At 39.0% G+C, this 12,264-nt stretch overlaps 1 protein-coding gene across 4 annotated transcripts in view; it reads left to right on the top strand.

Moving 5' to 3' along the window:
* The window catches only part of LOC145991102 (disintegrin and metalloproteinase domain-containing protein 12-like), an 83,732-nt gene that overhangs the window by 26,067 nt on the left and 45,401 nt on the right, over positions 1–12,264 (top strand). For all 4 annotated transcript variants that reach the window (XM_083126843.1, XM_083126842.1, XM_083126841.1 and 1 more), the window contains exons 2-3: positions 7,182–7,282; positions 9,050–9,126. In XM_083126843.1, coding sequence (XP_082982969.1) covers positions 7,182–7,282; positions 9,050–9,126 — 178 coding nt within the window. The remainder of the gene's footprint in view (positions 1–7,181; positions 7,283–9,049; positions 9,127–12,264) is intronic.

A 12,264-nucleotide genomic window follows, 5' to 3' on the forward strand; every position in this document is an offset into this window, starting at 1 on the left:
GACACTATTTTATGGAAAAAGACATAACTTCACCTTAAAGAATCTCCCGCAATGCAGAATAGGTAAGTATCAATGCTAAAATTAATGAAATAAACGAGTGGGAGGTGTTCGGGCCATATCGCATAATTACCAAAAGAATGCTGTGACTTAACCATGTTGTAAGATCATTTAATTTTTTTTTCCAAAAGGACCAAAATAAGGTATTCTAGTAAATCAAGTAAATAATAGATTTCAGAGTATGAAATAAATCAAAGAAAGCTTCACCTTTTCAAGTTCCACACACCAACAGTGAAATCCGCTACTAACTCCTGGGAGAAATATGAAGAAAATGTATCTTGCACCGTAGCTACAGAAATTGTTTGTTTTCGGAATGTAGTGTCAACTGAAATCGAAAGAAAGAACACGTCGAAAATCAGCGAAGTTACAGAATTCCTCTTGGTAGAAAACAAAATTCTGGCCAGTAGCATTCCTGACGTATGTACTGCTTATATACAATACAGGGTGTCCAGGCTAGAGGTATACACAAATATATGCTTATAAAGAAAGAACGGAACGACTTAAGATGACCGGACCCCTCTGAGATTTTCTTCATATTTGGCATACTCACTAATTGAGGCCTCCTAATCACGAATCTGAAGTTAAAAGTTGTCAGAATCATCTAGAAATTGCAAAATAAGTGAAAATAAGGTGTTAGTTTTCGGAATGGAAACCGTCTATTTTCGCGAAATTTTTTGTTTCACAAGGAAATATATATATTCCTGATACTCCCACGACACCAAATTTTAACTATGTTTGGCTCACCTAACCACACGTCAATGGTTCATGTGGCTGGCGTCAATGGTTCGCAATAATTTGGAATTTCTAGATCCTGATACTACCACGACACGAAATTTTAACTATGTTTGCCTAACCTGTATGACTGAAGATGACCGAACCCCTCTCCGATTTTCTTCATATTTGGCATACTTACTAATTGAGGCCTGCTAATGACGAATCTGAAGTTAAAATTTGTCGGAAACGTCTAGAAATTGCAAAATAATTGTGAACCATTGACACTAGCCACATGAACCATTGGCGCTAACCCCACGAACCATTAACATGTGGTTAGGTTAGTTTTGGTTAGGTTAGGCAAACATAGTTAAAATTTTGGGTATCAGTTCGTTATATCGGAGACACTTTAAAATCGGATATTTTGTGTTTCGTATGGTTTGTACTTACCAATTGTGTATTGCGGAACATATTTGAAGGTGCCATTAAGGTTTTCACAAGATTAGAAACATTTTTTACACTAAAATAAGCCATTTCTCGAAGTGTTAAGGAACGCACGTCATGGTGCGAGCCCCACAAAACATTTACGGATAGCCCCAAAAACCAATTGGGATCATATAACCATCCACGAATAGCCCCAAAAACCATTCCCGGATAGCCCCACGGACCATTCACAGAAGGGTAGGTTAGGTTCAGTTAGGTTAGGCAAACATAGTTAAAAAAACAGCATGGTTATGTTTTCACTTAAATTGAAGCAATGGGAATTGATTTCCAGCTGAAATAGATTGAAAGATGAAAGAAAATACCTCGAAGAACTTCGACAATGCTACAGAAACTGATTTCTGTAAGTAGTTTCTCCTGTAAATTTGAAGAAAGTGTCTCCGATATAACGAACTGTTACCAAATGTGGTGTCATGGTAGTATTAGGATCTAGAAATTGCAAAATAATTGAGAACCATTGACACTAGCTCCACTAACCATTGGCGCTAGCCCCACGAACCATTGACGTGTGGTTAAAATTTGGTGTCGTGGTAGTATCAGGAATATATATATATTTGCTTGTGAAACAAAAAATTTCGCGAAAATCGACTGTTCCCATTCCGAAAACTAATGCCTTATTTTTGCTTATTTTGCGATTTTTAGACGTTTCCAACAAATTTTAACTTCAGATTCGTAATTAGCAGGCCTCAATTAGTAAGTATGCCAGATATGAAGAAACCATACAACTCTGCTAACCATAGCACACACTGCATCACGCAAGCACATAATTCATGGTGTATTTCATACCTTAAAGATAGTTAATGGATTGGGGGACAGGTGTACCCCACTTGCCTATGTATGTTTCAAAAAATGACATGCCTAACGCAGGGTTAACATATTTTGAAGGATCAAAATATGTTAGGGATGGATTATTTCTATCCATGTGATTTTCAAATAGATTAATTAGAAGTAACAGTCTAAATATTTCCATTGCAAACTTTCCAATATAGGAGCAAATAACATATTTTACACCAAAAAAGATACCGGTGCATTCCAGCATAAAAAAGAAGAAGGAAAAATAAGAAATACCAGTCCCCAGGGTCATTTCATGCCAGATTTTCCTAAGGGTGTCCACTAGGGTGGCCCTTATTTTTTAACTTTTGAAATTCTCTGCGGTGGCTCAGTCGGTAACGCATCTGACTACCATGCTAAAGGTCCCGGGTTCGATCCCCGGCCGGTTCAAATCTGGGAACTTTTCTAACGATGGAAGCGGCCCCGGCGCCCACCCAGCATCGAATAACATGGAACATGGGTACCTGGGGGGTAAAGGCGGTCAGGGGCATGATGCTGATCACATCACCCCCACTCACGACCGGATCAAGAAAGTGTGGGGCGTTACCCCCACACCCCCTATACACCTTCATGGTGTGGTGCTATGCACAGGGGAGCACTTTACCTTTTTTACCTTTACCAACCCCTAATCTTGTTGCAATATATAAAAAAGTGTGCCATGCAAAATTTCAGCTCAAGTGCACTTTTTTAAGCTGACCCCCAAAGGCATTAAAGTTTCAATATTTTACCAAAATAATAGTGAAGCGTAATCGAAAGACAATGTTGAATACAACTGTTTGCTGCATACAATTATGTACAAGAAAATTTATCCAATATATTGAGCAAAGATTGAAACCAAAAGAGAAATAAATGCTTCACAAAATGAAGTCTAAAATGGAAATAATAACAATTAAAATATATACTAGATTTTACTGCTTCAATTGGCCAGTTTTGGTAGCATCTGAGTACTTTTTTCTGAGTTTTCTAATCATCTGAACAATGTATTGCTTTGGTTTTTCATTCTTGGCCAAAATGTTCTGATGTTCTTGAATTAGCTTCACTCCTCTCTCTGCTATGTCATAAACTACTACAATGTTTTTCAGTGTTTCCAACCCATGTTGGAAGTTGACTTCATCTTTCCAAGTGTAGATGGGACAGTTTTGTAGAAATTTGTGTCGATTGAAAATCTTGAGAACATCATCTTCGATCCAGCAGAAATAAAATCATAGGAGTTTTTTTCTTTCAAACCATTGAGGTTTTCACTACCAACAATGTATCGTTTAATTTGATTTTCTGCATCGCTGTCTTTTGTAGTGATCTTTGCAGTAGCCATTTGTTGCTTAATACCTAGTGGAACTTAAGTCATCAAAGAATGTGAATGCCGCAGTTTCTGGTGAGAGAATGGTTTGCAAATTTGTTTCATGGCAGCATTACTAATTTCTGGACCTACTGCCTTATACTCGATTAATTTGAATAAAAAAATGTAATCCAGATGCAGATTGTTCACAGTCAGCCATGCTAGGAACTAAAATTGTAAATAGAATCTGATAAGGAAAATGCATATTCAATTGATCTTGGAATAAATATATTTTTTAGTTATAAATAGCCTTTGCCATACAGCAAGCATAGCTCAGAACTCCAAAAAAGCAAAATGAGACTCTTTTTGGGGGACAACGACTGAAGAATATCATAATCAATTCTAATAATTTGTGGTAATCATTTCTATGCCATAACTGTTCTTGTAGACATTTCAGCATACTGACACGGATATCTTTGATGACATGCTCTATCCCACTACCATACTGTTTTATTTTCTATGGTCAACCAGGTCTCCCTAAATCTTTTAAACAAGAAGATTCACATCTGGTCCAGATGTTGCACCCATTACTGCATCAAAACTACTTTTCAAGACTAATTCAAAAATGTGATGTCGACACAGAAGGTAGAGTAAATCAAGATAAACATTTCTCAAGATTTGTACAGCAGCCATCTATTCGACCAGTGTTGCTTGCAGTTGTGTCAAAATGTGCCTGTACTTTTTCTTAATGCCCCATTTTCCACTGCGTGGTAAATAGCTACAGCTTGATCTGCAGATGTTGGAATTTCAGATATACCTAATAATTGTTCTTTACCGTGAAAAGTAACAATGATGGGTAATCTATCAACCTTTTCTATGTAAGATAAAACTGGAAGCAGCTTGTTATCCCAGTGTAACACCAAAGTGTTGGAATCTGCAGGTTGAGTTTTCCCTGCTTGTCTCTGTTCCCTGTATTCTTTCTGTCGACATTGTATTTTCTGGGAGTTGTGCGAGAACTCACTAAAATTTTAACAAGTATACCTGTTGTAACTTGAAACCATTGTCTGAACTTAGAAAACTACCTTATTGTCTCTAAAAGGCTTTAATTGAACTGATACGAGTTGTTGAGTGACGCTGGCGCTATCTACCAGGCTGTCCCAGAAGTCCTGCACCATCAGCACACTGAGCTCCAAGAGGTGAAGTTTGCGAGGGTAGGTGGCGCCACCGGTGAAAGGCTGTTGGCAGGCATAGAGGACAGGTTCATGGGATCAAGTGAAGGCACGCACTGCATGTGTAGCGAGTGTTCCCACCCGTGAAGTTAAAGTGGGCACGATGAGTGAGGACCAAATTGCACTTCGTGCAGTGCTTCGTTTTTTATGGAAAAAGCGACTAACAGCAAAAGCGGCAGGGGAGGAAATTTGTCGTGTGGAGAACGAAGAAGTGGTGAATCGGTCGACAGCTTCCCTTCAGGTGATGTACGCCTTGCGGACAAGGCCCGCACGGGGTGACCTCCGATGGACATTAACGAGCCTCTGCAGGATGCTGTGAATGCTACACCACAATCCAGCACATGTGTGTTAGCAAGAGTGGTTGGGGCATCCAAATCGACAGTAAACCGTCGCTTGCATGACATGGATTACACCAATAAACAGTCCCGACAAAGCTGCACGACCTGACAGAGATGCAGGCCCAGCGAGGAGTTGCAATTTGCCAGACATTGCTACAAAACCACATGATCTTCGTTTTTGGAGGAGAATTGTGACAGGAGACTAGAAGTGGGTGTTTCTGAAAACCCTGATACACGTAAACAGTGGGTGAAAAGAAGACAGGAGGCCATCGCCCGTGTGAAACAGGACAGATTTGGGAAAAATCTCATGCTGAGTGTCTGGTGGAATATTGACGGGATTGTCAATTATGAGTTTGTTTCAGAAGGCCATGCTGTAACAGGTGAAATGTATTGTGAATAATTACGCCGAGTGTATGCCATTCTGAACGGGAAATACCCGGAATTAACGAGGAGGAAGAGGTTACTGCTGCAAAATGACAATGCTCCCAGACACCGGTCTCGAAGAGTGAAAACACACTAGCTGAGCTTGACGGATTTGAGTTGTTACCTCATCCCGACTGTAGTCTGGATGTTGCATCATCGGATTACGTTTTGTTTCGCTCTCTCTCGCATTTCCTGTGTGGTCGGCACTTCAATTCATGTGATGAGGTAAATTCTGCCTGTCGCGAGTTTTTCAATTCTAAACCTGCCACCTGGTATCGCCATCAGATTGAACTGTTGTCGCAGATATGGGTGAAGGTAATCGAACATGGAGGCCTGTACTTTGCTGAATAAAGTGTGTCTTTCTTTCTGATATTCTCTGTTTCATTTTCGCCCTTGTATGGTGCAGGACTTCTGGGACAGCCTGGTATATAAAGGCCACGGAACTTAGATTCTATATCTTTTCCAGAACCATTTTTATTGCAAATTAAATTCTCTTTGAATGATATTCTGTACTTCTTTCGGGAAAGGAACATGATCAATAATGTAAAAACAGTTTAATATAAAGAAATATTGATTCTGTTAAAGAGGGCCACTTTAATATTAACTGATTGGACTGAAATTTTATACACAGTACTTTTATACAGATTGGAACAAAGTTGACGGTTGGGAGATTAAAAATATTGAAGTTCAGAAAGTCACATCTTCAGTATCCACTTAACTGGTGTCCAGTTTGCACGTGTTTGTTAAGTGTTAAGTTGTTAACAAGTGTTTTAAATTGTTTTGTTTTAGTTTGCATATTACTGGTGCTTTTCTACAGTGCAAGTTAAAACAACGAATTTTTATGTAGGACTCTTACGTCATTATGAATTCTTGTAGGGAAGTTAGAAGGCATTTTGCTGCAGAATTCCAAGATAGTCCTGTTCCACACACAGACAGTATTGGATAACTTGTGAAAAAAAAATTAGGAAACCGGGCCTGTTCTTGATAAGAAGTGAAGGGTGAAATGGCGTGTGCTTGCAGGGAAGAAACTAGACGACGTTGGATCACGATTGGATTGGAACATACTCCTCACAAATCCCTACGACACCTTGCACAAGAAACAGACATTTGCATGACATCTGCGTGGCGAGCTACCAAACTTTTAAACCTGAGCCCATACATTAGAAGAATTGAAAGAAAACATATGGGAAGAAATTGAAACAATTTCGGAAGAGGGAGTGATCCGTGTTAGTAAAAATTTCCTTTAAAAATGCCATAAATGCAGTAGAAAAACATTTCCAACAGCTCCTGTATCAAGTTACGTGTTCATTTTAATTGTAACTGCCAATGTAATTGTTCGAGCTTATTTCATTACACAGCTTGCGGTTCCAGTTACGTATGTTGCATCCAGTTTGCCGGAAGATGGGCTCTCACAGCTCGGTGTGCTAGCCGTTGCTCCACGTGCAACTTGATTTTGAAAAGCACTGTAGAAATATTGGCCTTTGGTCAAAAAATTGAGCCCATAGAAGGAGATGTCTGACACTCATACCTCATCCCCTTTCATTGTATGTGACCAAGTATAGTGAGGACAAATGAGGTACTACTTAAAGGAAATGGTGAATTCATGTCTAGTAACTTAGATGGAATTGGTAATTGTGACTCAATTCACTGACCACATACTACCAAATAACAATTTGCTTGACAGACTTTGAACTCCAAGGAGGAGCTGTGTTATGAAGGTTTAATTTGTAGTAGACTTTCGCATATAATCTGTAATAAATTTTCAGAGAATTGTGTGGATCCTAAATTAAAAATTGAATGTTTTATTTTTTCCAGGTAGATTACCAGCGCCAGATTTCACTAACCACATTGTAATAAAGCCACATATTTTCCATGATAGAGATAAGAGGGAAATCCAGTCTAATAGAAAGGATGAAGTAAGAAAATATATATTCTTGACACTACTAGAGATTATGTAGGGGTGTAGACAGCTCCTGTCCCCAATCATTGAAATTAAAATCAAACCAACATGGAAGCTGTTTTCTAAAGGTCGCTAAGTCTAAAGTAAATTTTCATTTACACTTGCTCTGTTGTTGTTTAAATGTGGTATATGTGTGTGTATATATAATGTCAATAATGTGGTATGTTACATTTGAAAAAATAAATGCTTGTATTTTTGTAAAATGCAGTATTGACAGTTACACAGACCAGAACTCAAAATTTGTCCAGAATATTTCAACATTTTTGTATGACATGTCCATACAGGTCTATGCACCCCCAAATACGTGGCAAAAATGTATAAATGCTGTACAACATGTACATATCTATTTATAGTATAGTGAAGTTCCAATTCTTTCATGAGTAGGTCAGGCAGATCTGTTGTGCTACTTTTATTATAGTTACGCTCCTATGCACATATGGTGTTGCTATTTACATGTTTTAAGTAGGTGAGGATTTGCATTAGGTTTGATTGCCTTAGTATTTTCAGCTGGAAAAATCCCCAAGTCAACTGCAGCTTACAATTGTTGTTGCTTGTGTAACCTACTTGTCATGATATCAATTATCACAAATTAATGGTTTCTACAAACTTTGTTCCTTACACTTCAAACTTGCTTCCGCATTCATTCCCAGTATCCTAAACACCATCACCCTCCTGTACAATTTGTATAAATCATTACAAAATTGTAATTCAAACCGATGTTTTTGTACTAAGTATAACCTCATGGAATGTACATAAAACATGCCCTCTCATTGAAACTATGTGAGAAAGTCAAAAAGTTAGTTGCACTTACCCATAAAATTTTGCCGAAAGAGATATTTTGATGAATGTGGTTGGCAACACTGCTCACAGTTTCCTTGAAAAAGTAGAGTAACTGTTGTGCTGTGCAAAAAGGTTGACACCGTGGCTTTTAGGGATCGGATGTTACCAGTCGTGATGGAGGAGGATGTCAGATGGAGGTGCCATCTAAACTGGAAGTGCGAGCAGTGACTCGCTTTCTATGGGCAAGAGCGTGTAACCCTTCTAAGATTCATTGCCAATTGCATGAAGTGTATGGTTAAATTCACCTCAAGCGATTGCAAAATGGTACCAAAATCTAGTATTGAATTGCAGTTGTACCAGAATAATATTATACGAACTACTTATTATAAGATATGGGGAAGGGGGGGGGGAGGAGCCCAAGTCTTACGGCTCCATCCTTAAATGTCCTACTGATAACTGGTAACACTTTTAAAAATGCCACGCCACTGTCCTGCGATAAATAAGAATGGTTGGGTAGCTTGTACACACTATTAATTTCTAACATTTCTTCTTATTTGAACTTATTACTTGTTGAATAAAACTTTTAAACAAACATTAATTACACCCAAACAAGCACCATAATTTTTGTGTGGTAGTGTTTGTCACATTGTTTTAATCAGTCCAAATATTGCTGATATTAAATTAATAACATGATATTTTTAAACTTTCATTTGTGTATACAAACATAGTTGCAGAGAATGATAATATAATAATTAAATATGGTTAATATTTGGCCTAATGAAAATGATGTGAAAAATGTTGCCACAAGAAAAGAAATATATTGCTTTTTGGAGCATAATCATTGTTTTCATGAAAGTACAGTATTAATAACAAGACAGATTAGAATTCATTGTGTTGGAAATGCTTTGGAAGGATATTTAAAAATTGCTCTTTCTTGTTGTAGGAGGATTATCCCCACCATGTTACAGTTGAGTTCCAAACTGATGAAAAACATTTTGTTCTTGATCTACAATTAAACAGGTATGTTGTTATTTATATAGTTTCTCTCAAAGTAAAATATCTTGCCAGCTGTTACATTCATGGTAGTTAGTGATGGGTCATGGCAGTTCCTTTTCGGGAGACAGTTCACCGGAGCTCGTTCACCGAAAGTAGTTCAAAGGAACTACGAGGCGACGGAGCATGCTCTCGTACGAGGTAGTTCCTTTTAGAAAGTCAGTTCACTGTAGCTTGCTCATTGAAGAAGTCATTCACAGGAGAAGCTACCATACCAACAAAGCTTGAAGTTGGTTTTGTTGGGCAGGGGAGGGGATGTGGGAGACTGCTTTTGGAGTGGGTGAAAAGAATTAGAGGGGAGGAATCCACCTTTGCACAAGAATGCAAGATCACATAAACATCTAAACGAAACAATGTACCGACTGACCGACCGAGGTTCGGGAGCTATTTTCAGGGTGGGGATGGGGGGTGGGTGAATAAAGATATATTTTAATGGATAATTGAACGTTAGCGGACAAGAAGTCCTCATCAGAAAGTCGAAGGCAGACCAAAACAAAGTGGTGTCGTTAATAAAGGAAAAGTTGGACAAGTTATATTCTCCCCTCTTCCTTTCCACGTCATCGCCTTGTAATCAAGGGGTCCCGGGTTTGATACCCGGTGGAGGCACAAGTGGTGTGGATCCCACTTTAAACTGTAGGTCCAGTCCCGATTAACCTTACTGTGCATAAAGTGGACTTACAACACCAAATCAATAAATCTTCCTTTGCAAAAATGAATTCATACGCCTTGTTGTTGCAGTGCATTACAGCACCTGGTGATAGTTGAGGTGAAAATAATTGTAAATATTTTAAACATGGACGTCCGTTGTATTTTTTCCAGGGAAGGGCAAACAAGGTATTTTTTCAAGGTGTCAAACGAGGCATATTTTCTCCCAAGATAGTATAATCTCCTAAAAAAAAACTTCAGTTTGAAGTTAGCATGCACCTGTAATGCCCTTCTAATAATTAACATAAATTGAGATTGAAATAAAATTATGTGTTAAATGTACAAATTTTAGGTTGAAATTTATGTTCTAGGGTGGCCGTCGCACCTCCCCACTTTTTCAGACGTTCATGCAATAAAATGGATACACGGTCAAACAAACACCCATAAGAGAATGGAAGAAAGGACTACAAAGAATAGCATTCTTATTTTTCAAGCTCTCTCCGCCTCCCGACCCCACTTTTACTTTATGATAATGGAAGAGCACCGAAACAGAACGTTGTCGTAACTTAGATATGACGATGTTCTGTCTGTGAAATGCAAGTTGGCGTAAACATGCCACAAAAAGGGTTAACGGTGAATTACTTGCCCATCTCTCCCCTCATTGTTGAGCTTCTGCAGCATTGCTGTAAACAGAGTTGCATGCATAGTGTGCTCTCTCTCTCTCTCTCTCTCTCTCTCTCTCTCTCTTTCTTTCTCTCTCTCTCTCTCTCTCCCTCCCCCCTCTCTCTCTGTGTGTGTGTGTATGTACACATACTCAGGGTGGCGACAGACCTGGAAAACCTGGAAAGTCAGGGAATTTGAGGTGTCAAAAAAGTCAGGGAAATGTCAGGGAATTTAGTCTTCATTGACTTTTTTTATTTTATTTATTTATTTATTTAAAGATATCGTTATGGAACTCTGCACGGGAATAGGAAATCTCGTTCGTAAGTTTCGGCCTCAACTTTTAGGCCCCTTTTATGCACAACACAACCACGGCGCCAGAAACCAGTGATGGGAGGAGGAGGAGGGAGGGAGAGAGAGAGAGAGAGAGAGAGAGAGAGAGAGAGAGAGAGAGAGAAATTTCTCTCGCCCGGGCTTCTCGGCGGGAATTTTAAATTCGAACACTCTTTTGAGGAAACTTGTTATAACTCTGGCACTATGGGAGCATTCTACTTCGGATAACTTTTGTTTTACAGCTAAAACATCAGCGCATGCAACCGTGTACAATTCAGAACACCGTAAAGAGGAAGGGGCTTGGGGGTGTAGGGGCACGTCCCCCGAATTTCAATGGAAAAAAACATAAAAATCTGATCTGGAGTTTGCCCCTTCTTTTTCCACTATTTTGGGAAGAAGGCGCTAACTTTAGTATTCTTTTCAAAGAATGGACATTTCTCAAGAGAATGAAACATGTTTCATGTTCTTGGGTGCCATACAAGTTGAATAATAACAAGCCAAAATGTGATTTTTTTTTTAACGAAAAATAGGTAATTTGCATTTTTAGTTGAAAATTGTTATAACCCGTGCACTATCAGAGCAATCTACTTCGGATAAGTTTTGTTTTGCAGCTAAAACATCATAGCATGCAACCGTGTACAATTCAGAACACCGAACCGAGGAAGGGGGGTTTGGGGGCGCGACCACCGAATTTCAATGAAAAAAATCTGGAGTTTGCCCCCTCTTCTCCCGCTATTTTGGGGAGAAGGCGCAAACCTTAGTATTCTCTTCAAAGAATGGACGTTTCCAAAGAGATTGGAACATTTTTCATGTTCCTGGGTGCCATACAAGTTGAATAATGAGCCAAAATGTGAAACTGTTTGGAAATGTGGCATGGATATGTTGCGGGGGTAGGTTGGTCATCAGTATGAATTTCCCAGGCTTGCTCTAGACCTGTGTCAGAGTTTCCACCCAAACATAAGAGTATGAAGATCTAAAAAGCACATTAATTTCGTATTCAGCACCATGATACCATATGGTATCATCGGGCCAGTATGACCTTACTCTGATGATACCATATGGTATCATCGGGGGGGTAAAGGTTAAGCCTCTAAATATTACGTGGAAAATACATTGAATTTTCATTTTTTCTTGTCCGTTTGGGAGTAGTAAGGGGACTTGTCTACAGATGGAGGGGATAAGAGTAGGTGGCGCCGTCCGATAGTTGTCAGACGTCGTAGTAAGGCATTTTGTTGGGCAAACTGAAGGAACATGGAAACAAATTGGTTCCATTGATAGGTACGATTTTTGTCGAATATCGCCACCCGACAAAGTATCTCACTACAACATGCGACAGAAATGGCATGGACAGCAACATCCAACAAAAATCGCATGTATAAACAAAAAGAGCTTTAGACTGCAAATATGCTGCTGGAATTTTATTACTCTTCTGGTTCACTTCACCTTATTTAATGTAGCAGTGCTTAC

The sequence above is a fragment of the Lepisma saccharinum genome, chromosome 8 (genome assembly GCF_977018435.1).
Source record: "Lepisma saccharinum chromosome 8, izLepSacc3.1, whole genome shotgun sequence".
Lineage (NCBI taxonomy): Eukaryota > Metazoa > Arthropoda > Insecta > Zygentoma > Lepismatidae > Lepisma > Lepisma saccharinum.